The 27977-nt window shown below is 42.7% G+C and overlaps 1 protein-coding gene across 5 annotated transcripts; it reads right to left on the reverse strand.

The window, feature by feature from the left end:
• GLRB (glycine receptor beta) lies at positions 1-27977 on the reverse strand. Of its 5 annotated transcripts, XR_014159888.1 has the most exons (12): positions 27702-27977; positions 24767-24921; positions 16132-16238; positions 14979-15046; positions 14582-14811; positions 13700-13782; positions 12555-12695; positions 8120-8272; positions 7863-7968; positions 7212-7307; positions 6220-6335; positions 5417-5549 (listed from the first exon to the last, which is right to left on the reverse strand). XR_014159888.1 is itself a non-coding variant. In XM_081875372.1 (10 exons), exons 2-10 carry the CDS (start codon positions 24886-24888, stop codon positions 581-583), a joined length of 1494 nt encoding a protein of 497 aa, XP_081731498.1. In that variant the 5' UTR covers positions 24889-24921; positions 27702-27970; the 3' UTR covers positions 1-580. The 5 variants fall into 5 exon arrangements, 1 of the variants encoding a protein (XP_081731498.1); XR_014159887.1 differs by lacking the exon at positions 7212-7307; XM_081875372.1 differs by lacking the exons at positions 6220-6335; positions 7212-7307; positions 7863-7968 and adding an exon at positions 1-877 and having other exon boundaries at positions 5257-5549; positions 27702-27970.

Consider the following 27977-nt stretch of genomic DNA (forward strand, 5'->3'; position numbering starts at 1 on the left):
TAATTCTCTGATCTTTATTTTTCCACATAGACAAGATCAGCTTAAGATATACTTGGCCCACTTACAAAGTCTACATGATTTGAATTACAACATCAGCTTCTTCTTCCACAGTGCCATTTAACTTTATACAAGAACAAGATGGGTCTTGGCTTTGAGAGTCATAAGGAGAACTTTTAAATACTACATATACTAGAATATTGATCTTACTGGTAATCAGCGTGCACATCGGTTTCATTATCAGAAACACTTTGACTCTTGGTTATGTTCATAGGGAGTGTTGTCCAGCTTCAATAATGTAGTATGCGTTGTCCTTCGTATATTCCTAAAGCAGGATGTACGCTGTACATTTATATACAACAGTTGGTTCAAGCACAGACATTGCGGTGTCATGCTTTCATTCAAAACCAGGATGCCCCTTTCTCTCCCCACCCCACCCCCCAATTACAGTCACATAGGGCATCTAATATGCAATATATTGCTTTGCAAATGCAAAATAATTGTTGCAGACCGGCCTTCATGATGGAATGGAATGGCATATATTGCACACACTTCTTTATTCCTCCAAAAATAAAAAGGTCTATCATAAATATACGGACCAATATATGACGTTGAAGAAAAGGAAGCAAAATGGAAACAGCGCCCTTGCATACAGATCGATCCGCTTGGCGGCTGACGGGATGACAGGCTTGGGGGGAGGGGGCTTCTTGTTGTTCTTTGCCTGAGACTTCCCAAGCCCACTGTTCACTTCGATGGGCTTTCCGTAACAGTCATAGTTTGACAGTTCAAAATCCCTTGGCAAGCTTCCAACAATACTGAAATCGTTGGATCTCAGGTCAGATTTCGAAGTACAAACTTTTTTGCATCGGGTCTCCCCAACCTAGGAAAACAAACAAACAGCATTTCGGAAGCCATGAATTACTCTAGTGTTTCAATAGCAAGCACACAACCACGTTAGCTAACCTATTCTATATGGGTTGGGCTGCAACTTGAGACTCATGACTAAGGCTGCAGTCCTAACCCCACTTACCTGGGAGTAAACCCCACTGAATTCTTCTGAGTAGATGTGGTTTGGACTGCACTGTAATTTTAGCTGGGGGCCTACATCGACTGGTAAAAGGTACCCCTGCCTGTACGGGCCAGTCTTGCCAGACTCTAGGGTTGTGCGCTCATCTCACTCTATAGGCCGGGAGCCAGCGCTGTCCGCAGACACTTCCGGGTCACGTGGCCAGCGTGACAAGCTGCATCTGGCGAGCCATTGCAGCACACGGAACGCCGTTTACCTTCCCGCTGGTAAGCGGTCCCTATTTATCTACTTGCACCCAAAGGTGCTTTCGAACTGCTAGGTTGGCAGGCGCTGGGACCGAATGACGGGAGCGCACCCCGCCGTGGGGATTCGAACCGCCGACCTTTCAATCGGCAAGTCCTAGGCACTGAGGCTTTAACCCACAGTGCCACCCGCGTCCCATACATCGACTGGACTCTGCAGCTATTCCAGTTGTTCCTTTGCTCTGTTAATTACATGCAAGTAAGATATACCAAACTGCCAGGTTTTCATGCTGCTGTTCCAATTGTGTTATTTGTGTATTGATTTTAATTGTTTTACTGTATATCTTGCTTAATCTGCAATTGGATTTTTAGACCACTCTGGCATAAATATGAAGACAGCTGGAATATATATCTATATGCCTTAAATACACAAATAAACATCTGCCTGGCTCAATTCAGATTCCATCCATCAAAGTCTTCATGCTGAACACATTTTGTCATTATCAAAGAGTCAGAGTTCTGGAACCATAATGGTAATTTATTTAAAATCTATGCTAATAAAGTCCTAAACAATCTGCTCTAAGGCAAATTATGTTTATCCATCTGAACAGAAGTTGGGTGGGGGTGTCCTTTTAAAAAAATAAATGCATTGTGAGGAATTTCAGAAAATATTCATGATAACAAACTGCACAAGGGAAGAAAGAAAGAAAACATGGGCAATTTTTTTGTGACTGGATAATACTATGAAGGGAAATATGAATGGACAATGCTAGCCAAAATTGAGACTCTGTGCTGATTTGTATCAGAAGCAAGGGACAGGAGATTTCTCGTTAGAGGTTTTAAAAGATACACAAGCAATATACATATTTCTCTTTTAGGAGTGATTGCCTACATTTTCATCACCTTCAGAAATATATTAATCACATGCATGATGCCAAAGTTATTATTTTAAGCCAATGCATATTGGTTGGGGGCGCAGTATCTTTAAACGGGCAAGATGAAAATGTGATATTTCAAAACTTGAGGGACTGGGCAACCCAAAGAATCAACCTCCCTACAAGGAAAGACTGAAATATTTGGGCCTCAGAAAACCCCCACACCCTCTCACATTATTTTTTCACGTTATCTTCAGAAATAGTGAGAGAAAAATGAATGTATGCCTTTAAAGGAAGTTTAAAAAGGGACCTTCTTTGAAACAACAATAGAATCAGGTAATTCATAGAACTGGAAGGGACCAGGAGGATCATCTAGTCCAACTCCCTGCAATGCAGGAATCTTTCACCCAACATGGAGCTTGAACCCACAACTCTGAGTCTCATGCTCTACTGACAGAGCTAGCACTGTCATACATATGTTCAAAAGCACAAACCGAAAAAGGATAATGTTAGAGCTGTGGGATCAACTGGAAGAGACAACCGTGGCAACATATGAATGGACAGCTTATAGACACAGACTTTCTTTGGATAAATACAATGATATTTTGAATGAGTTTACACAGACTATATTAGGTTATTGAAAAGTATATGTATATTAGGATAATGAGAATATGCATTTCTGTATATTAATGTTTGGTAAGGTAACAGTTGGGACGCGGGTGGCGCTGTGGGTTAAACCACAGAGCCTAGGACTTGCCGATCAGAAGGTCGGCGGTTCGAATCCCCGCGAGGGGATGAGCTCCCATTGCTCGGTCCCTGCTCCTGCCAACCTAGCAGTTTGAAAGCACATCAAAGTGCAAGTAGATAAATAGGTACCGCTCCGGCGGGAAGGTAAACAGTGTTTCCATGCGCTGCTCTGGTTCGCCAGAAGTGGCTTAGTCATGCTGGCCACATGACCCGGAAGCTGTATGCCGGCTCCCTCGGCCAATAAAGCAAGTTGAGCGCTGCAACCCCAGAGTCAGCCACGACTGGACCTAATGGTCAGGGGTCCCTTTACCTTTACCTTTAAGGTAACAGTATTGTTTCTTTTTTCAATCTCATCTGCTTTTTCTTGCTTTCTTTTTTCTCATTCTATCTTCTTATAAATGAAATGTTATTGATAAAATATTATTTTTTTAAAAAAACTGGAAGAGACCACAATAATTTCATAAAATTTTAACTAAGGGACTCCTTTCACTGATTGGCACAGAAGCACAGAATTCTCAAATTGAACTGAACTATTAAGCGCCCACACCACTCCTTCACTAAGAAACATAGCTTACTACATATGTGCAAAAGGAATTTGTTATAAATGATGATGATGCCACAAAGATTCACTAGAGGGTGCAAGATGGTAATTTGTTTCTTGGTAGGCAGGTTCTGGCACCAGGGAACAAACTGCTGTGTTTTCCTACTGTTCAGAGGGGAAGCTAAACTGTACATCTCCCCATGACTGTCAGCTGGAATTAAGCAATAGCAATGCATCTATGCATCTTCTGCATAATTGATCTAATTTTGCACAATCATTCTGATGCTCAACTGTAGCCATGAAAATACCTTCTGAGTTAATTGATGAGACAATAAATGCATTCTGTTATGCAGCTCCATCACTGGCCCTGGATGTCCATTTAATCTGGAGGGACGGAGGTAGGAGCACATACACACAATTTCTCTCTCACACACAAACATATACAACTAGCCACACTTAATATAGGCACGCAGACCTCTCTCACACACTGTCCTGACACTGTCACAAATTTTTGGCTCTCTCTAACCTGGCGCACCCTGCGTGTGTGTCTCACACACCAAAGGTAAGGGTTGGGATGGGGAAAGAGTAAAGCTGGAGTGTGTGAGAGAGAACATTTCTGTGCTCCATGGTGAGAAAGGATGCTCTCATTTGCTTTCTCTGTTATGAGACTGCAGCAATTCAGCCTGATCTTTTATTTCCCTTCCCTTCTCTTCTCTTCCCTCCCCCTCCCCTTTTTATGAAGATCACCCGCTCTGAGACCCCACAGCTAATTCTCCCCTGGCCTCCTCGCTGGCCAAGTAGGACCAGCTAGCCCTGGGGATTATCTAATTGATTTTTGATTTTTATTCATGGTTTTTATACTGTATTTTACACTGCTTTTATAATTAAGTGTTTTAAAGTGTTTTAAATTTGTTGTTAGCCGCCTTGAGTCCGTTTTTTGAACTGGGAAGGGCGGGGTATAAATAAAAAACGTCTTATTATTATTAGTGAGAAAGGCAAGTGCAGCTGCCATTACTCTCCCCATTCCCAAGGAATTGCGATTTCTTTTCTTTTTTTAAAAGGTTGATCAATTATGTCCATGGATCAGGATCACAGCATTTAATACGAGGCATGACATTTTGTCTTATGATGGACAGGAATAGAAAATTTCCTGGGGTCAAAGACTTGATTCGTTTAAAGAGCTAAAAGACTAATCCCACTTATGGCTAAAGCATCTTCCTAGTGTAAGGTGTGGTGGTGGTCCTTCGAGAATACCTAATACTACATTATACTGCCACGGCAATGTTGTGCTGCCTCTAAGAAAACAGAGCTGTTCTGAATGGCACCCCTTTCAGGGATTTGATGCAAAGACCATGGTTGCACATCTCTTGTTCTCAGGGCCCTCCCATGGCATTTTGGAACAGCAAATGATGCCTCTCCCCACAAGCCATGGTACATATTACCCTAAGGCTAGTCAAGGAAATCCTGCAAGTGCCTTTCCCCCTCCCTTGCAGTAAAACTAAAACAATAAATCAGATACCTAACTATTTGCTGCCATTACACCCCAAATCAGCTCCCTGAGGCAGATAACTCCCTCTGGCTAAAGGCAGGGACAAGTCAGATTTTTTTTTTTATGCTTCTTTGTGCGCCTACTTCAGAAGCTCTTTCAGCAAGCATCTTAAACTTTCAAAAATGCTTCCCAGCAGCATCACAATCAAATACAATGAACTACTTAGGCAAAAACCCTCCAATCGAGCATCTACACAGCATTGGCCCCTATGCTTAAAAAAACAAACAAGAGAAAATTGAGCAAGCTAGCAAAAGTAAAGACACAATAAGGGCACTTACCTGTAAAGTGCTGATGTGAACAGGGGTGCCTGTGCCATTCACAGTATTCTTCTTAGCAGCATTTCCGCCTTTCCCTTCTGCTTGCTCTGCTTTGGCCATTTTGGCTTTTTCAACTTCGATTCGCTTTGGGTTGTTCAGCATAACCTGAACCACGGCATACTCAACCAGCGAAGCAAACCCAAAGAGAAGGCAGGCAATCAGCCACACGTCTAAGGCCTTCACGTAAGACACTTTGGGGAGTTCGGCAGCAAGCGTGGTACATTCTGAGGCCAAGCTGAGCACTGAAAAGATACCTAAAGTGGAGTGGGAAAGATCCAAGAATGTAATAGAAGCTTTCCTGCACTGCTAGCCCTTTCCCTCTTTGCTGCCTCTTCCCATGTTTATGCTGCCGGTTCCTAAAGGATGACATTTCCTAAAAAGGAACAGGACTTGCTGATGCACCACATATGCTTTGCAGGAGATGAAAATGAATGTACAAGGTGAATTATGGATTCCGGTGCATGCACTGATCACATAATAATTCTGAACACATATATAAGCAATGATGGCTACAAACGGTTTTTATTGTTGCTAACTGCTCTATTTATCATGGCACAACTATGTCTTTCCCCCTTATCAGCGCTAGTTCTTACCACCAATCAAATGGTGTTTTAGATGTCACAAAATGATGGAGTAATATTGAAACCGAGTGCCTTGACTGGTGGCTATCTCTGCTCCTGAGTTTCCCTGCAGGGAATGTAGCAATCAAAGTGGTTGTCTATATGGGTACTAATTTTATACATCTCAAAACAGCCTGAAGCATCCATCCTGTTGTTATGTTGCTACTTTGAAAAATGTGTGTTGAATTTAACAACTCTCTACCTTTGACGGCAAAGAGCCAAGGATATTCATCTTTGCAGAGCTACATTCTATAGTCCTTCAAATACCTTGTACTTCACAGCCATTTAAAGTTTGAAAACTAACCTCAGTCAATGGATTTCAGATTTTAGAATAAGAGTTCAGCTTGTCCTTTCATTGCTTTGTTCAACAGGGCAGCGGAGGTCACTGTGGCCTGCTGCTGCTTTCCATTTGCCTTGAATCTGAGGGTGAAAAGTTCAGCCTCAGAGAGATGGAAAAGAATAAGATCTTACACTATTTCAAAGGAAATGTGTAATCTGGCTGAAGGGGGTGGAAGAAAGATTTCTATCAAGTAGCCACTTTGCTCTGAAACCAACAGCATTATGGCTTCAGAAAATGTCAGAGAAGGGCTTCTGAATATGCTGGAATTTGAAGGCCCTGGGGCCTAGCCAACAGGAGGACAACAGGTTGTGTAGACCATAGGCTGGGTAAGAGACCACAGACCAGGTGGGAAAATACGCCCCACCAGACCTCTCTATCTAGTGCTTGCAACTCCCCCCACCCCCCCGGCCACACCCCTTGCCAGCCCTCCTTCCTGCCACAATTAGGAGTTTTTGCTTGCCTGGAATGCTTCACCCTCTTTTGCCTCTGGCATGTGGTCTAAAAAGGATTCCCTACTGCGGGAGGCAGTAGAAGACAGGAGTGCCTGGCGTGCTCTGGTCCATGGGGTCACGAAGAGTCGGACACGGCTAAATGACTAAACGACAACTTTTGATTTAGAGGAGCCTGTCCAGTCCTCGTTCTCATGCAGAGAGAACTAAAGACAGTGACACACCATCTTCCCCCTGCTAAAGTGACTTAGGACCACCCCACAAACTGAATAAATGTAGGGGGCTCTTTTAGTGAGGACTGTACCTGTGCAGCCTTTTCCCGTTGGCTGGTGACAGCTTGTCTTGTCTCACTTTTCTATTTGCAAGGTTCATAGTTAAGTCTGAAACTTATTTGTGCTACCATCTTCAAGTTTCCTTGAAGGGGGTAACAGCATCACATCTTTGGAAAACTGCTAGGGCCTCAGGGCCCACCAACACAGATGCATGCTCAGGGCAGCTTAAGCTTACTTTTTGGGGGAAAGGGTAGTCTGGGAACTGGTGTTCAAAGGACTGCTGGATGCAGACTATTTCCAACTCCTCCAATGCCCTGGATGTAGCATCACTCTTGAAACAATTGAACATCAAGGTCATTTTAGGAAATGAACATGGCAGCTGCTAGGATGCTTAAAGCGCCACTGTTGCTGTCTACCTCATGGCTATTTTGGTACTTGGCACTTGTGGTACATCATCTGACAGCTGCTTAGAGCCACCATTACTCACTTTCTACCATTAGGTAAGCTTGAGGGGCACTGCGGGTGCATACTAGAATTCACTAGGGCCTATCGAGAAACCAACTTACACTAAAGCCAAGCTAGTGCTTGGATGGGTCCTAAGGTGGTTTGCTGGGGGGTGCCCTCAAACCTATTGGTGATGAAACAAAAATAGGAATCCAAGTTCTCTAGGCTGTTGCTGAAATGCTCACTTGAGAGTGAGACTCACTCTCAGCCGAAATCTACAGATGGAATTGGGTATCATAGCATTTCATCATCCCACCCTCCATATGTTCAACAAATGTTGGTGAAGCCCCATATACTCCCCTTGGCTAAGGTTTAAAGATCCAGGATCTGTTATTCTACCCCTGCACCCCAAAGCTGATAATGCTTCTGAAGTTCTACTCACAGTTGCACTCATACAGGCCACAGTGGTGATTTAGTGAGCAGAGACAGGAGCAACCTGTTTATAGGCTACAGATCTTGCCTTTTAAAAAGTGGAGACATGTATGGGACTGAAAAAGAGAAGATTGGGATGAGAGTGAAGAGCATGCCATGAGAGTTGAGTTGCCTTCAGTAATCCAATGAAATCTGCTACTGAAGCAACCACAGAACAGACATTGGGTGACACTGGGTGGTTCTGATGGCAGGTGAAACTCAGGTTACCCAGAGGCACTCTTGCAGCGCTTGCATCAGGATTGATCCAAAACGAGAGCCATGACAGGACGACAATGAGCAGTGTGGGAGCATAAACACCCATCATGTAAAAGCCAACTTGTCTTCTTAAAGTGAAGATCACTTCTACACAGGTGTAGTAACCTTTGGAGAAAGAATAGACATGTTTAGGTATTCATGTTTCTAGAAGCCCCTGGTCTCAGATACAGATGCTTAAAAATCACCCAGCCCCCTGCTCCACATTTTGTGGGTTCTTCATATGATTTCAAAGGAAGCTGTCCTGAATTTTGAGCTTGCCCTAATTCAAGTTTAAATACTTTGTGGGTGGGGGGAGATTGAACAAAGAGAATATCTGCTTTCAGCAGCTCTGTGTCAGTTGACAGGAGAAAAATAAAAGCAAGACGAAGGCTTGGTGAATGTAAGAGGTTTCTCACACTCACATATGTGCACATATACATACAGTATCCTCCTCTGCCTATAGTGACAAAAAGGGCAGGTCTGTTTCCATAAGAGGATTACATCTTCTTGTATATAAAACATAGACAGATATTACGCCATAGCCAATATGGCAGTATTCCACTTCCTATTTTTTGTGGGAAATGAAATCTATCTAACAAAATTTCATTGTGTGACAGTGCAAATCTCCTCTTGTAAAATACAAAAATAATGTTTGGATGAATTTTCTCAATGATTTTGAGTGACACATGAGTGCAGAGCTTCAGACACAGGACTGACCACTCTCTAGCTAATCTCTTTACACAACAAACCTAAGTACAAACATTCATAATAAAACATAAAGTTCGCTGCTAATGGGTTTGGGAATAATCATTTAAAAAGTCCAGGGCAAAATACAACTAAATAAAACATGAAGAGCAAAATTGTCTAATTAATGTATTGAACATGTACTGGTTATTTGATCCTCTCCTCTTTTATGATCTTGAGCTAGTGGAATGCTTTCTATGCCATTTATAAACGGATTCCACAGATTGTCAAATTCTTATTTCATTTTCCATACTATATATGACTTTTATGTGTTCAGCTGTTTGTGTTAGGTCAGAAATTCACTCCTGCTCTGACTAAAAGCCCTTATATTATATTTCAATAGAAAGCATAACATTCCTAGTCACCGAGATGAACAATGTAAATTTCACATTAAGGGAGGCCAGCTGGCAGTTTCATTATAATAATAATTCAATAGTCAAAACTGAACACAAGAGATATCTTGAAACTTCCTCCTGCTTGTGCTGCCTCTATCCATGTTTGCTCCCACACACTAAGAGTGCAATCCTAACTCCTATCCCCTGTTGGGGGTGGCGTTTATGAAGCAGTGACACCACAGTGGTCACAGAAGGTGGAGGAGGGCCAGGGCAATCAGGGCCAATCCCAGCACCAAGTCTAGGCTGGTGCAACAATTGGGTTTGGATGAGGCCACAGCAGGTGATGGCTACAAGACTGGCTCAGAATCCCTTTGTCTCAGCCCTGCCCTTGTAACAGCAGAGCCAAGCAAAGTGACTGCAACAACTCAATCCAACTCTCCTCCCTGCCTGGCATAGAAACTTGCTGGATCACTCTTTAGCATACGTTTAGTAGTGTTAAGTGCTATCAGGATTCCAATTCCTCTAAAAGTAAGCACATAACTGGGAGAACAATTAATCCCCATGCTGTAGCTGCCAATACACACATTGCATCTCAGTTTTGCAGAATTACAATCTGATTCAAAATCCAGTCAAAGAATATGCAGCTGTAAAAACCAGCCTGGGGCAACAACGAGAGTTAGTTTGGTAGCTGGACTTTGGCAATCACTGCTTAATAGAGAAATGAAATGAAATAGGGAAGAAACAGTGATATAACTGAATAAAATATATGATGCCATTTGTTTCTGAATGCAATTACCTCGTAATTGTATTCTGTTCTCCTACAATCTTCAGGATATGATGAGATACTGCCCCATAAAATGGCGGCAGACTATGAATTTCTTCATCTTGCTACTAGAGTTAGACCCACATACAAAAATCTAGCATTTGTACTGAAGCCTTTAACTGATTTTGAATCTATGAAATTAATTAATTAATGGACTGATGTCAGGCAAAAATAAAGCTCTAATGCAAATGAGTCAGCAGTCCACCCCCTCCACTGATCACTTTGATGAGGGTCTGATTATTTCCCCCTCTTACATACCTCATCATAATGCCCCCATGCTGATTATAGTGTCAACTAGTATGACTCACTAGGCTAATCATCTAGTAATTATCAAGGCCAGTTAATACAATCATAGCTAGCAAGAAATATCTGCAGCTACCTAGCGGCAATCTGCATAAACCAGGTATCACAGATCAGGTTTCAGGAACTAAGGTTTAATGCAGTAGCATCAGTGGTGAAACCAGTGCTTTTTTTCAGGGGGTACTCTATGGTACGCAATATCAGCACCTCTTTTTGTTGTTGTTAAAAAGTGTGGCACAACTTTATAGCGAGTACTAATCTGTTCACCTGTTCACGTAATAAGCTTGGCTTGTTAACCACTTAACAGACCTAGTATTTGGTTGAACATCGAGCCATCAGAAGTATTAGAGTAGAAGAGCCAGTATCCAAAAATACATGTCATTAAGTACAAAGGATACCTAGACAGCTTACAAAAGTAGTGGCATTTCCAACACTACCCGTCCCATGAGCAACTGCTGGGTCACTTGACAGATGGAAGCCCTGCCAAAAATTGCTTCCAGGAACCAACAATTACATCATAAGGTACATGGATGAAACAAGTTGTAACCGTTGGTACATCGTGCATGTAATTTCAGACATCTAACCTGACTGACTTTGTTGGAATTTACTCCCTTTCTGACCTCTCCAAAATAGGATAATGGAGACCATTAATTCCATCACAAGGTACATGGCACCACCAGGGTAGAAATTATTATTTTTCTGCATCATAAAATATCCATTCTGACTCTTCTATATGGGGCCAATCCCAAATGAGACCATTTAATATAGTCCAGGCCATTAAGCCCAAGGTCTAAAATTATATGGCTGCATCACCAAGAGCTCTACTTGGAATGCATTGCTTGAACAAACTCTATTTTAGTGCACTTGCTGAATTTCAGATCAGGCGAACCCCTCAAGCAAATGTTACAGGTCTTTTCCTACTTAGGCTCTAGCTCCATGTTTTAGGACAGTCAGTGAAAAAACTATTCTTCTGACAGACCCAGTGAATTAAGTATCTCAGTCCCCCTCTCCTTGGAGTTCTTGCCTATATGGTTAATTTTCTTCAGTGTAACAAGGAACGGAGCAATCCCAACCCCAGATCTGCTGACTGGAGGAGGCTAGGACTGAGCAGAGGTGCCTCTCCACTGGTGGAAAAAGGGTTACTGGCAGAAAGGGTCATGTCCTCTGGGGAGGTTCTCCAACCTCAAACCTGCAAAAAGTTCCATTGGCATAGAGCTGATTCCACCAGTTGTTGGTGGTGTCAGGTTTCATATGTGTGGTAGAAGCAATCTTGGATCTGCTACAGCCAAAGCCCCTCTGTTTCCCCAGGATTGGGCCCCTTACCTACGCCAGCCTGAAGATCGCCTGAGTAATTTGCCCACCTTTGGTTTCAATGAGAAGGGGGGAGGAAGAATGCTGGGGGAGAACATGGAAAATGCACCACTTTTCACTCTGGTTGGGTTCTGGAAGTGGTGAATCACCATCTGCTTCACTCACATCCAGAGTAACTGACATATTATATTTCTGTTCACGGTTTCTGGCACCATTCAGAAATATAGGTGCATTTTCTCAAACATGTTCTATCTCACAAATAAGCATACCATTCATAGGGTTGAGTGCTATCTATATCCTGCATCAGGGTAGACAATGTGGTGCTCTCAAGATGTTGTTGGATTCCAACTCCCATCTGCCCCAGCCAACACAGCAAATAGTCAAGGGTGATAGGAACTGTAGACCAGCAACATCTAAAGGGTACGACATTGGCTGCTGCTGTTCTACCTGGATAGCCCATTAGAAATATCAAGATATTTTGAATGATAAGACAGATATCGGGACTGCATAAACTGCTGCAAAACCAAACATGACTTCCCCTCCAGTCTGATATCTTATTTTAGAGAGAGCATTTTTCCCCATCACTTTGTGGTTAATAAGTCGATGATCATCTAAACATTAACCCAAATATTATTATTTTTTTTAAAAAATGTCAGAATTTGACAGAACAGATTATCACCAACCAATGTCCAAAGTCAATTTCAGGGGCTTAATGCGGCCCCTGTGGCAGTTTATTGTTTATTTCCTGGGGTGCAATCCTAAAAAAAAACTTTGGTTGGCCCTTCACTTCACTTCATCAAATCTGGCCCTCTTTGAAAAAAGTTTGGACACCACTGCTATAGGTGAACAGAGTCTGACCATGCCATGAAATTCATCAATGATCAATAGTACATACCAGTTCCTTTGTAATATTTGGTGCAGTTGCCATATTCAATATCTTCTTTCCTAATGTCAAATTGTGGCAAAGCAATTTTCTCTAGTTGAACCGGATCACCAGATTGCCAGATAAATCGTAAATCATCGGTAGTGTAACCAACTAGGTGTTTAGGAAAAAAGGATTAAGAGATAAAAACAACAAATGCAATAGCCAAATTATATTCCTTCATAGCAGGGGGTTGGACTAGTTGTCCCTTGTGGTCCCTTCCAACTCTACAATTCTCAATCATACTGTCCCCTAGATTATTTGATTCGAAATATGGCAGCCTCATTACTTCATGGATATTCTTTATGCTGGTCATATCTCACTGCTGCTGAAACTTCTTCCCTGATTTCCGGTTTGTTTTCAGACACAATTCAACATGCCATTATTTGACTCGAGAAGCCCTATATGGGTCTGGTCTCAGCCCGTCTGAAGGACCACCTTTTCTTTGAAGAACCTTTCCTTTCATCTGGTTAAGACTGTCCTCTGAAACTATGCTGCAGGTGTCTCCTTCAAAGTTGAGTCATGTCTCTACTGAGGGTAGGGCTTTCTCCCTTTTGATATCCAGCCTGTGAATCTTTTCCCCATGCAACCGCATGGCTCCAACCCCATTGCTACCCAGCCCACCCCAATCCAGGCAAGGAGCAGGGAGGTCGGTCCACAGGTCTTTCCTCCCTATCACATACATTACTTTGGCATGGTTCCACCCACCACATCACCCTTCTTGTGATACAGAATCCCTGAAGTTGATAAGCATCCCTGCTAAAACTACGCCATGATCCTAACAGCCTTTGACAGATACAAATTTCAGTGAAAACCAGTTGAGCTTCCAAGCAAATTATTTTAAGATCAGGCCTATGGAGTACAATTATATGTACTTTAACTCAGACATAACTCCCACTGAGTTCAGTGGGACTTACTCCCAGGGACTTTGATGCATAGGATCAAAGTACCACAGCTAGGGGTTGAATTATAAAAGACGAAGACTAATGAACATGATTTTTTGAAACCATTGTACAAGTCCACATTCAACAGCCTTGTGCACTGTGTATCCTTTCTTCAGTTTATATAGGCACAACAGGAAGCGGTAGCTATTTTTATGCACAATCTGATTTACATACAGCTCTCCAACTGCATCTTGCAACGCTGCGTATCCATAGGAAACAAGGCCAAGTCCAACGGGCAGGAAAGCGTAACGGATAATCTGGAAATAAAAACCGAAAGCTTGTGAGCAATTCAAAGCAACCTTCAAGTTAAAAGGGGAGATGGTGGCTGTTTTTTGCTTTCATGTTCGCAAATGTAGGAGATCAGTATGCAATGTATTCATATAAAGATGCACTTATTTTTCTACTCTAGGGGAGTTTCATTGCAACATTTTCAGCATGTAGAAAACACATGCTTCATTACAGCATACAGCACAGAGACATGATCAGGCTCTCGTGGATTTATCTGTATAGTATCCATGTGGAGTTGTGAATGGGAGAAATTGTCAGTGGAAGAGAATGATCCCTGTGCTTGTCTTATTCTTATGTTACACTGAATACAGGTATAAGCTGTCTCTACATTGTATGAAGGATTTGATGTTTCCTACAGTTCAGCTATTGTGTATGCAAGTATACAGACTACACTCATTCAACGTTATAAAACAGCTCAATTACTTGTACACACAGGTACTCATTGCACACTTGTTGAACGTAGCATGTGAACACCCTTCTAACTTCCCAAATCCAGTGGTTCATGTCCTCAGAAAGATTACAGATAGCCATACCATTTCAGATCAACAGCCATTCTAACTCACAATTTTCAAGCAAGCATTCAGGCCCACTGACCATATAGTAGCTCCACTTTATTTCTGAAAAGTATTGTGTACTTAATTTAATTTAATTTAATTTAATTTAATTTAATTTTTTTTAAATCCCAAATCTGTGCCTCAGTTAATCAAGCAGTGACTTTCATTTGTTCAAAGTCTATAATAAAACTTTGCAGTTGAAAAGAAAAAGTACCTCATGCTGACCAGTACATCTCCATTACGGAATATAAAGAGAAGAATGTTTTCTTGTGTCACGTCATGGAAGTTGGCATTTTTTTCATTTGCAAAGAACAGATCTGGCTTCCACAGACATTTAAACATGGTGGGATCTACAGTTAAAGAGTCAGACCCCTTCCAGTCAGTGGGCAGTTTAAGTCGAGGATCATTCCATTTTTGTCTTAGGAAGATATTCACTCTGTAATCCTATTGGAAACGTATTATAGAATGCATCAGACAGGCAAGAAAATGGCAACATACGAAGCCTAAATCAAGAAGCATGTTTACACAGCTCTATTTTGGTTTCATGGAAAGCAAGCTATAAATTATGTTAATAAACCCACAAGCAGATATCCAAGAAACAGCAGCCTTACCATAGTTGTCTCTTGTATTGATCCAAAACTGTTAATGAAAATGTTGACTGCTACATCAACTGGAATTCCTGAGAGAGAGAGAGAGAGAGAGAGAGAATAAGTCTCAAGTTTTCAAAAATAAAAATAAAAATAAACAATCTCTTCCCCACATTTAAAAAACCTTTATAACAAAAAGAATTAGAATAGCTCTGTTTTAAGACTCATGCAGTGGGCAGGGAGGCTGAAAAACTAGGAGAGAGAAAAAGATAGAGATATATTAATAGGGCTGCCAAAGTTGTTGAGCAATGTAGTGTTACTCAAAACAGACCCACTGAAATTAATGGATATCACTAACTTAGGCCTATAAATTTGAATTGGCCAACTCAAAGTATAACTTAGTTGGATACAACCCCAGATGTACATGTAACAGCAAGGGCAAAGATCCCTGGTAAAGTAGCACATTTCAAATTTCACAACAGCATTAGGGAAATAAAAACATTTTTCAAACAGTGAAGCCCCCCCAAAATGGGTCACCTGATGTCACTGTGACATCATGTGATTGACAGGTGGGTATCCCCACCCACATATCACAATGCGGCTTGGTAAGAGGAGAAATAAGGATCTGGTTCATTGCATGTACTTAACCACCTCTGCTCTACAACCCCCCGATGCAGATGGGCAGAAATGAACCACCTTCCAAGGAGAAGGTTGCCTATTGCCTCTCTGCCTGAGTCACATCGCTGGGCCTGGCCTCTTTCTAAATCAAGGACAGAAGGGCAGCCTTCGGAGGCAGGTGAGATGAATAAGGCACAACCCCCACAGGAGTTTTTAATGATGGAATTAATTTGGTTTTGAGTCTCTATTCTGGTTCGATTTTGCCCATCACTTTACCTGACACTTCCTGGCCATTGCCACGACTTCTACTCAGAAGTATTCTCAGTAAGCATGCATACGATTGTAGCCTAAGTGATTAATTGATTTTCTCTTTTAACTTTACAAGCCAGGCTAAGATTAAAGGGCTCAGTTACCTCTCTGTTTACTGTGGACTGGAATCTCATCAGTCCATTCCATAGGATTAAGGGAATAAAATGTAATTGGTTGTTGGTACACACACACACACACAATTTTTAACTAGCTTCAACAGCTAAACTGAAGTTATTGTACATTAACCAACCTTTGAAATTTGGTCTTATCCTGGGATCGTAAGTAACCAGAAGTCTATTCAAAATGTTGCTGGTAGAATTTGCAGGCACCCTTGCAAGATCTTCAGCTGACTGCTGTCTGTTAAAAATAATGTACACTGTTTATTTGTGTTAGAATTAGACCGTTGATCTTAGTATATTTGATTTAAGCTCCAAAAATTAAACAAAAACAGTGCAGAAGATAAATATGTAATGTATTTGAACGAAAGAGCCACACTTTTTCTGAAAAACCTGGATCTATTTTTTGTTTGTTTTTTGTTTTGTTTTGGACCCCTGGACAGTTAAGTCCAGTCAAAGGTGACTATGGGGTTGCAGCGCTCATCTTGCTTTCAGGCCGAGGGAGACGGTGTTTGTTTAATACAGTGGTACCCCGGGTTAAGAACTTAATTCGTTCTGGAGGTCTGTTCTTAACCTGAGGTACTACTTTAGCCAATGGGGCCTCCCACTGCTGCCGCGCCACCTCCGCACGATTTCAGTTCTCATCCTGAAGTAAAGTTTTTAACCTGAGGTACTGTTTCTGGGTTAGCGGAGTCTGTAACCTGAAGCGTCTGTAACCTGAAGCGTCTGGAACCCGAGGTACCACTGTATGCATATTGAAAGCTAAAAATGTATAAATAAATAAATAAATAAATAAATAAATAAATAATAAAACCCACACCCCCAGTTAACAGAAAAGCAGGTGCACACAAAGTTCACACAAACCAGTCTTCCTGTCCTTTGGTTTCGAATCAGGCTGAACCAGACTATACAGAGTTGCCGTGATTCTCTGCATTCATAACAGGCATTTTAAAATAGTATCTGTCTTCTTCCATTTCTGTCTTCAAAATCAAAGTGATTAGAAACAAAAGTAGATGTAAATGTCTCTGTGAATGTCAAGCACATATGTCACTGTGAGCAAAATGTCATCTGTCTTCATTATCCGGCAAAAGTTGGCAACCCCCCTGGAAAAGCTGTAACAGCATGGTGCATGATCTTGCCCTGGGGTCCCCAATGTGGCACCCGTGGTGTCCCTGGCATTCTCAGACATCCCTTTGGTGTCCACCAAGGGTCCCTGCCCCTCCTAGTTTTTTATTTTTAAAAAGCAAACAAACTCAGCTTTTAGGGGGAGGGCTGTTGGGTTAGAGGGGACATTCTGAACATTGCCAATTTTTGAGGTTTTCAAATGTGCCCCATAACCCCAAACTATTGGGAGGGCTCTTACTTATCCATTATGCATATTGGTCAGGACATGCCCTATGAGATAAGGAGCATCGCCATGGTGAGCGCAGGGCATCACATAGTGTGTGGTTGAGATGTAAGGAGTTGCACATACTACTGGAGGTGGTAGATCTCCAAACCAAATTGTGGTGGCTTTGGATAACTCTGGGAATGGGGTTGGGTTCATCAACATACACTGGCCCTCTGAATAATGTATACCTGCTTGACCCATTTATGGAAGTGCATTGAATGTAGGGCATCAAATGGGATGCAGGGTCTGAGTGTCTGGAGAGCTCTTGCTATTAATATGTCGGCATTGCTGTTTTCCTAGTAACCTAGTTACAATTCCTAAGATGTCTTTAGGTCATGGTGATCTTAAGATTTCATCCTTTCACAATGGCAAAGTCCAGCAAAAACTCCAATATGAAATGCATGCTTAAATAATGTGCCTCAGTAACTGAGTCATGTTTTGTGCTCCTAATCAGTTAAAGAGTTTGTTCATAAATTGCCAGGAAGTTAGACATCGTAGGATGCTGGTGACGTAGGGTGCTCATCCAACCAGCAAGCTAGCACCTGTGCAACCATTGTTGAAGCAGCAGCATGAGCACTTTGAAGGCACCCCAAATGCCAGTCAAATGCCCTCAAATGAAAATGGCAGGCATTCCCAATATTGTGAAGAAGCCTTACGTTCAATACATACTGATGGGAAATGTTGGGTTCAGTCAGTAGCAAAAAGAGGGGGGGGGGGACTTTGGCTTGGAGATCTTTTATAAGTTGACCAAATTATAACTGAAATGGCATACAGTAGATGTTCTAATAGGGGTTTTATGGCAAGGCTTAAATAACCATAACCTTCTACATAATAGTAAACTGTGAGGTTGGAATGCTGCCATGTGGCCAGAAGGCCTTAACACTGCAGCTCTGGAGTGGAAGCTCTATCTGCTTGGGCCTCTCTGCTTATACCAGGCTTACTCAACGACTGCCAAGATGAAGCATCTGCTGTCAGCTCAGATGGCAAGAAGAAAAAGCTAAGAAAACCAGAAGTGGCAGGAACAGCTATCAGTGTGGCTGAGCCCACAGAGAAAGCTGATGCCCACAATTAGAGCCTCCTACACATAAACAATACTGTATTGGAAACTCCTAGTCTGCCTCGTGAGAACCAAAAATGTTACAGAAATATCAACGGAGCATCTCTAACCCTAGTGCATATCATAAAATGACATATGCCACCTTCAGGCATTCTGATAAGGGGTTGATTAAACATGTGACGGAGAGCTGTGGGAATGAATGCGCTACCTTTTCTCCATTCCACATCACTGTTCCAGTTTCCCTCCAACTTGCAAAGGGCACTTGTTTGCAATGGGGAACCTTCTGTATTTGTGCTGGGTTCCCAACACATTTTGGAACCCTGGAAAAATCAGGGTTCCAGATGCCCTAGAAAATTAGGGTTCCAGAAACCGTAGAGAGCCTCCAAGAGTACAGGAGGGCCACTTCTTTTCACATCTGCCATCCAACTGCCATCCCAAGTCTGGGAAATGTAATGGAGAGGAGGGGACATGAGCTAGTGCACTTGTGTCATGGACTGGTTGGACAAAGAGGAATGGTGGGAGAAACCGACTGGGGAACCACCAGGGACTCAGAGCCTGAGGAGTGGTGGGACAACAGTGAGTGATCTGAAGGACAACAGGGAGAAGTCTGTGAAGAGGAGGTGTTGGAAGCTGAAGAGATCACAGGGCCTAGTGAGCTGGGAGAGTGTGGAACAGAGAGAAGTCCACAATTAGAGGCAGAATCTGAAGCAGGAGTGTGGGAGAAGAGAGGCCAAAAGGTAGAGATGAGTCAGGCTAGTGAAGAGTCACAAGACTCCCCCCCCCCCCGCTGCAACAAGCTACCCTTCCCCCATTCTCCCAGAACCAGAAGAGGCATGAAAAGAGCAGAGATGTTGGCTGCACAAAGCCACAGTCTCTGATTGCTGAGAGAAAGCCTGGAAAGAAGGAGATGGGGAATTTCTGTCTTGGCAACAGATTTTTATGGAGTAAGACCACTGGGAATGAGCTGATCTGCTCATTAGGCCAGGCACTCAAAGCCCTGACTGACAGATAAGGTGCTTGTCCATCACCAGCAGAAGAACTGCTATGGATTGCCTGTGGCAGTGACTCTGTTCCCTCCCCATTCATTCAGGCAGATTCAAGCAAGAAGCTACTGATGACACAAGGCTAGCAGATAGGAAATCACATGGTAGCGAACATATTCACAGAACAGGATAATGTCTGGCAGTGATTAGGCAGCAAGTCATTGCTGAATACAGGTAAACAAAGCAACAAATATCTTTTCTGCCTTTCACTTTTCTCCTGAGAAGCAGGATCACAGCACTCCTTGATGCAGTGCTGCCTAATAGCAGCCACATGAATTCAAACAAATACTTTCATGGCAGATTGGATTCTTATAGAAAAGCCAGCTCCAGCAGAGCCAATCTATGAATTCTATAGCTTGCTAGTTTTGCAAGCTATACATGAGCAACAACAATTCAGAGTTTTAAGCACTACAAATCCCATGCTGCTATGTAACACTGATGAAACACACCTGTGCAATCATAAATCTATTTAACTATATAATATATATGCCAGGAGAAAATCTGTTCCCTTGTTTGTGATCTGTAGTATTACCCCTGTGGTACTTTCTATGGCTTATGCTACCATGGGGATCTTTCCCCCCCTATGCTTCTCCAGTGCAGGAAATTCCTCATACCCTTAGGCAAGCTGCTACTGCAAATTAAGAGCCCTTACTCCCAGTGTTAGCATGTTCCTGCCTACATCCAATGAAATCACTTGTTTCTGTTCAAAAAGTGAAATTTTATTAGGGTAGGCTAAGCTCTGCTTCCCGCCGGCCCACATGCACAATGACCATGAACAAAGGAAGATTAAGCTTGACACTAGGATAACACATTTTACCCTACTTCAATTCAAATTCCACTGATAGCCAGAGACACAGCACAGGACAACACCTGCAGGAAGGGAGGAAAATTATTCTCCTCATCTTTCTCATTCTTCTCCTGGCCTATCTATCTGTTCCGTTTAGTGCTAACCCAGCTGGGCTATACTTCCAGATTCTAACAGGAGGCATGAAAGAGCCAACAAGTAGCAGACAGCAGAAGTTTGTGTTCCAGTCGCTTTAGTGAAAGACGCTGGATCAGCATTTCTGATTAATGAGCTCATGCTTTTAATCTGTTACCAAACCATTAATCGACTAAACATCCTGATTAATTCAGTAATGCCTTCAGGTTCAGTAAAGAGGATTTTGTCTTCGGCTACATAGCCTGGAATTTAAAAGAAAATGACTCTCTAATATTTACATTATTTTTAAAAAACTCCTATAGATTATTAAAATGACTACTACTTCCTTTGCAATGCATACAGGCTTCCCCTTCTCCCCTCTCAGTCTAGATTTGAATGCATGAGGCCATGAGCCCAAATTGCTGTTCTGCATACAGTAAGTCAAGTGTGTACAGAGGTATTTTGCTGTAGTGGTTAACATGTTGGACTATGACAACAAAAATCAGTTACAAACTGGGATCTTACTTTTATGGACTGTGTATATTATATGGTAATGCACATATTTCTGGTTTGTTCATCCCACAACAAAAAGACAAGCATCTCTCCATACTATAGAATAGATACACCAGCCTCTTTTTCCAAATGTATCAGAAGAAACATGAAAACAGGAAATGTGGTCCATTCATGTTTCCTGTTTCTGTGGTTGTTAGGAACATACAGAAGCTCTCTTGCCAAGTTACCCTGTTTCACAGGGTTGAAGGTTAAACTACAGTCAAGGAAAATCACAAAGCAGAATGCTTGCATCCATTACTGAAACACTGCAGCCTTTCACACTTCCTATTCTGGACAACACATTGAGTCATAAGGCACTGAATCTTAACCCATCGAGGGGTACAGGGCAAGGCCAGACAGCAAAGTGGGTGGGAGCAAATCAATACATACAGTTGCTCACCTTAACACATTCGCACAGATGCACAGAGTTGCATGCACAAACACAAAGCTATTTCCCACGGAAGCAGAGTCATAGTTATTATTCTTAGTAACTCCAGTCGAGTGTCACCTTCCATTTTCCCAACACCCTTTATCTGTCCTGAATGTTCAAAAGGCAAAAAGAACTCAGTACTTCCAGCATAAGGATGGAAATAATATCAATTCACAATGCAATACCTGCCTTACAGCTATTCAAGTCCACAAACTTCAAAACAGCATCCTGAAGACTGCAGGGATGCTCTGCATGTTTGCAAGGAATAGGAATCATAGAATTGTAAAGTTGGAAGGAACCATGAGGCTCATCTAGTCCAACCTCATCAATGCAGGAATCTTTTGCTCGACATGGGGCTCAAACCTATGAGATTAAGAGCCTCAAGCTCTACCAACTGAGCTATCCCAGCACTACAAAGAGCCTACCTATTTGCTAGGATACTTTCTCCTCTGCTTTGATCTTCTTGCAAAAGATATTCCTTGTAGAAGTAGCTGCACTTGCATCATCAACATGAAATTCCTTTTCAGTCTTAGCCCCTGCCCACTGAACAGCTGATACGTGAGGTGGAGGATCAAAGGGCTAGAATGAAACACAGTTCTGGGGTGAATCTGCTTCATGGGCAGGAGGTTGCCCATCCCTGTCTTAAATTATCAGACACTGGGCCTAACCTGAAGCATGTCATGCCAGATTTCACCCCAAACTTGTATTAACTGCACATACCAGAAATATACACCTACTTTCTTGTAATAAGCAATAGGAACCATGGAACTCACTTAAGTCCTTGTACATGAGAACTTTGCATTACATTATGTAAACAGTATCCTAAGAGTTGTGGTGCTGGCAAATAAATACTTACAATGGGATTCCCCAATTACTGAACCAACACTATGTTATAATCTATGGTGTCTTCCAGCAGTGGACATAGAAATAATGGCAGGCACAGAGCACTGATGAAAGTTTTGGATCCATTGTGGTTCAACCTAAGTCAATGGGACCCACTCTAATCCTTCTATTAAACAAAAGCAACATATACCAAAAGTGAATTTTGCATCAACCTATCTTACACAAGGAGTGGTAATACATGAAAGACATTCCTTAAAAGGCAGAACCCCACAAAAAGATGAACTATACAATATCAATTTGATAACTCCTTTATGGTTATGCTATATAAAGTGCAACTGTTGAAACAAGCTGGCTGAGATCTAAACAGACAGAAGACAAGCCTCTCAAACCAGTCAATAATTACATAACTAGAGCTAAACAGAAGCATGAGTAATCATGGCAAGAATTCTCCTATTTGGAAAATGGAAGAGCATTTCTAGTAAATATTTGCCTACAATATAATAATTAACTTCTTTTCCCATGCAGATTCTCATCCCTGCAGTCCCATCTGTTGACTTCATATTGCTACTAGCCAACTTAACACTAGAATATGGCACCTGGCTAACAGCCTGCCCTGAGGGAACAGCATTGATACATTTTGTAAAATACTGAATTTTACCTACACAGCACACAGAACCCTACCAGCCCAAGAACACTTGCCCAGAGATGTATTGCATTGCCAAATTGCCCACTGTAACACTCTGTCCTTAAGCAGACACATTATAAACCTGGACTGTACATAAATCTCTTGCAGTACACTAGCTAAATTATTGTAGCTACCTATAAAATGTTTGTGTCATGAAAATGTTCTCTGCACAGTACTTTCCAGAAATAGAAAACACCAACATCCTCCTTATAATTCACCTTCAGATCACTGAGCAATTGAGTGTTGTTTTATTTTTATTAGACAAGCTACTATTTTAAGTGTGGGGGAAACTTTCAAGCTACTTGAAAGAAAGGTGGAACATAAATAGAACGTTAAAACAATAAGTTATGCAGAATGTTTCTTCAAGCCTATGTGTTCATGACAAAATATAGGCAAAGATAGAGGTGGTTCATACTTAGTGCACTTTCTATTAAGCCATGGTTGATAGAGAGAAGCATTTACCAAGTGATAATTTACCAAAGTGTGCATTTCTTAAGCAAGTTGTCTATATTCAAATAGTGAGAAAAATCTTATTGCTGTCCTGCTGCCTCACATTTTGATTACTTCTCACTTCTTGGTTAGACCATGTAGAATCTGCATTATAGTTCAGGGGTTAGGAAATGGTAGGCTGTGGACCAGGTCATCCTATTGACCCAGGAGGTCATTTTGGGCAAGCCATACCCATCTGCCCAGGTAAGGGTGTGGTCAATAAAAATGGGTTTTGTGGGCATTGGGTTAAGCACTTTGCACAACACTTCTCCAAAGCCAGATAATCAGATGGTTGTCAGGCATTTGGGAAGCACACAGGGCTAACACGCTCTTTGAACCATGGGGCGGATAAAGTTCTGGCTCACTTCCCCATCTCTGTTGCATACCAATGGCTTACCAAGTTATTATATATACTCGATAGTAGACAGCCACTTAATAAACAGTTGCCTCCTCCCTTCGTGCTAACAACCGAACAAGCCAAGATTCAGTACCTAACCATTGTTTCCTGTTACGTGTGAACCCAGAAGCAATAGTTAAATGGCTTCAAAACTACCCAGGATACTAAGCCATATATTGTCTTGCTTTGAAGTCACTAACCATAGTTTTGAGGTTTGGGGACAAGCTTGTTCATCTGCTCACACAATGGGCAGAGGAAAGCATCATGTGCTGAAGTTTCTTCCATGCAACCTGACCCTTTGCTTCCCACACTTCCAATAATCTGATAATAAATAAATAAAATGAATACATTATTGTGCATTATAGTGTGAGTGGGCATCCACTCAACAGGGCTTCTTCATCCTCTCCTCCGCCTGCAATCCCCTTCCACACACACTTCTGAAAGCTGCTATGGAGGATTAGGGGATCACAGATTGTGGGGGTGCACAGGGAGATGGATTAGGGGGAGGAGAAAAACTAGAGGTCCTGTGGCACAAGTGGATTTCCTTTGCACAAGTGGGTGGACATCACTGGATGTCACCCTTAGTGCATTAATATTGTTTATTTGAACTCTATCACCACATTCAGTGATCATGAAGCTGAGGCTCCAATACTTAGGCCACCTCACAAGAAGAGAAGACTCCCTGGAAAAGACCCTGATGTTGGGAAAGATGGAGGGCACAAGGAGAAGGGGACGACAGAGGGCGAGATGGTTGGACAGTGTTCTCGAAGCTACCAGCATGAGTTTGACCAAACTGCGGGAGGCAGTGGAAGACAGGAGTGCCTGGCGTGCTCTGGTCCATGGGGTCACGAAGAGTTGGACACGACTAAACAACAACAACATCACTTCACAAGAAAACTATAAACGTGCACTTTATCGCACTTTCATTATACACAATTTTAAAAAATATATGTAAGGGACATACGAAGGGCAGAGATACTGCTTCTTTTTCCCTTTTCCTTTCTTTGAAGATTTCTCTTTGGAGTAGACTTCTTCAATGCATAAGAAGAAGAAAACAAACCCAAGAATCGCCAGGGAAAACTTCATTGTGGGACTTTTAAGTCCAGAACAAAAGTTGACCTGTGAAAAAAGGGGAAAAAGTCATATATTAATGAAGTTGAATGTGAAAAATAGGAAAAAACTTCCTACCAAGGAAGTAAACAGCTATTAATCATTGTAAACAATAATCATTCCAATGACAAGCTACTGTATAAAGGCTGCAATGCTATTACTGCTTACCTTGGAGTAAGTTCCATTGAACCCAGGGGTTTTGTTTCTGAAACCTAAGTATAGGATTGCACTGATAATTTATGTGGATTTCTCATTAATTAGACATGCTTGTATGAATAATTTAGATAGATTTACTGGCTACAATCTCGAATAGTGTTGGGCATGCTTAAACCCAGTAAACTCACTCTGTCTTGAATCATGACCATTGTGTTCTAATAGAAGATGCATTCATTATGAAAATTATTTGAGGGGGAAAGGTAAGTAAGAGTAGAGAGAAATGACAAAGCTATGTGAATTCTGCATAGTGTGGAGAAAATAGGTTGGGATATCTTTTTCTCCCTTTTGTATATTACTAGAACCAGAAGTCATCCAATGAAACTGAATGTTGAAAGATCTGGGACAGACAAAAGGATGTACTTCTTCACAGAATGCCTATTTAAACTATGGAATTTGTTGCCATAACATGTAGTGATGACAGTCAACTTGGATTCAAATTCATGGAGGATAAAGCTGTCAATGTCCATAAAGCTACTAATGATGGCTACTACCTCCAGCATCACAGGCAGTAGCTGGGGAGCTTGATGGGCAGAGTGCTATTTCACTCATGTCCTACTTCTGGGGGCCCATAGAGATATCGTTGGCCTCTATGTGAACAAAATGCTGAACTAGATAGGCCTTTGGGCTGACTGAGCAAGATTATTCTTAGGTTCCTAAATGAGCAGCTGCCTAATAGTTGGTAATTTATACCTACAGACCTTGTGTTGATATGTTTGCAGAACAAACTTACGGTACATCTTCCAGAGGAAGCTACGTAAATGGAAATCCACCTAGATAAGCTTCCCAAAAACTAAAACTTACAATATGTATGCTGGCATACACATGTTTATAACATTTCAACAAAAAAAACCCCTTGCAATTATTGAGCAAAGACAAGACATACAGACCCAGGCCTTGTCCATCCAACCCTTATTTTCACTACCAGTTCCATTAAAATCAGTGGGAAGTTTTAGTAATGAGTGCTAATTAAAACATCCCAATGAACCATGTGTCTTTGCTAACAATGAATCACCTCTCTTATCATTAGTCTTGCATTTACTGCCCCATTCACAAAGTGAAACAAATTGCATGTGCTGCTTGCATCACTGAGAACATTTACTATCACACTATATTTGCAAAGCACCTTTCTTATTGAATATTCCATATCGGCATAAAGAATAACAAACACATTTCCAACAGGGCTAAGTGTTCATGTTCAGTACCAAATACTGCTTGCCTGCTCCTAGCTGCACTGACTGAAGGAGGGAAAAAATCTCTGCATTTTATGATCTCCGCACTATATGGCGGTGGGGGCGGTGGGGGGGGGGAATTGTCCGGGCTTCACTCTCTAGAGCAAGTGCCTGAATCTTATAATGGTGGCTGAATTTTTCTACATCTCCATTCATCATTTTCTAGATGCAGCCACATTTTTTTTCCCTTAAAAGCAGAAAGATATTTATATCCCTTCAGTCACAGCAACAGAAGACATTCTTGTCTTCCTTCCAAGAGCAACAGAAGAAGCATCTCCTTATGCCCAAAGCAACAGCAGCCGGGGCTCCCAGCCAAATTGCAAGACATGGGACTTTCCATTCCCACAGCCAAGCTATGATCACAATGGCGGTTCTTCCCTGCCGCAGCACTGGGGGAAGCGGTGGTGGTGCTTCCTCTGTCCCTCCAGTACCACAGTACCAAGTCTCCCAGCAACCCTTCCCCACCCTTCCTACCAGGGGACTTTTGTGACCTCTTCCCCCACCGTATTCTAAAGGTCAGCAGAAAGCACTGGAGCACTAAGAACTGCAAGGGGTCAAAGTCCAATGAAGAGGGAAAAGGCACACAGCACATTTTTCACCAGAAGATGAGTCTTGAAAGCCAATTTGAAACCAGCCGGTGTTTTTCTTTGTCGTCTTCTATGCAACCTTGGCAACAGGTGTTCACACAAACCTCCAGCCTTGCAGGACTTTGCTTGCCCTCCCCACTCCCACCTTTGAGCAACAAGGCCTCTGTGCACCATGAATCTCTGGCCAAAGCCATAGCCACTTTCTTGCCTGCTTCACACACAAATCAAGATAGCGGTGCCTGGAGACCTCCCTAGATTTTACCCACTGCCACCACCTCCAATTTCCAGGCAAAAGCGAAATACTCCCTCTTGGACCAACTGGAGTTTCCCGCCTCTACAGTCGAGGGCAGGCTCCCTGGCTGGCTCCTTCCTCAACCAGCACAGCGCCAAGGAGGCCCCCATATACCTCCCCAACCTCGGGAAGGGCCGGCCATGGAGAATGAGCCACTAAGCGCAACAGCAACACCCCGCCAGGAGCTGCAAAGGTGCTGGCCGAGGTACTGAAAGAAGGAAGCAAGGCAGGAGCTGCTGCAGAGGGAGAGGCCGGCTTGGAGATGGCCACCTCTGCAGGGGGACGCAGCCAGGCAGGGCTCGACGCGCACGGAGCGCACAGAGCGCCCGTTGCCTTGGCACGGCCAATCGGCCGGCCTCTCCCCGCGGCCACCCGAAGCCTTGCCATTCCTCCAATTGGGCGCGGATGGAGAAACCCCTCCGAAGCCCAGCGACGCGGCCCTTTCCCCCAACGTCCAGGACTTACCACAAGCCAGGGAAGAGAGAGAGAGAAAGAGAAAGAGAGAGAGACGGCCGGGATGCCACCGGCGCCCCTTCCACCCGCTGGATTACAGCCGGAGATGGCTGAGCAGCCTGCAGCGCGCCATCGCCCAGCCGAGGTCCTGCAGCCGGCTCGAGGGGGAAGCGATTGCTCGGCGGCCGCCGCGGCGCTACCAAAATAAACCCTGCATCAGAAAAGCGTCCATCTTGCTACTGAGCATGTGCATACTGCCCGAGGAGAGGCGGCCAGGGAGCATGTGCG

This window comes from Podarcis erhardii (genome assembly GCF_964252035.2).
Source record: "Podarcis erhardii genome assembly, chromosome: 9".
Classification (NCBI taxonomy): domain Eukaryota; kingdom Metazoa; phylum Chordata; class Lepidosauria; order Squamata; family Lacertidae; genus Podarcis; species Podarcis erhardii.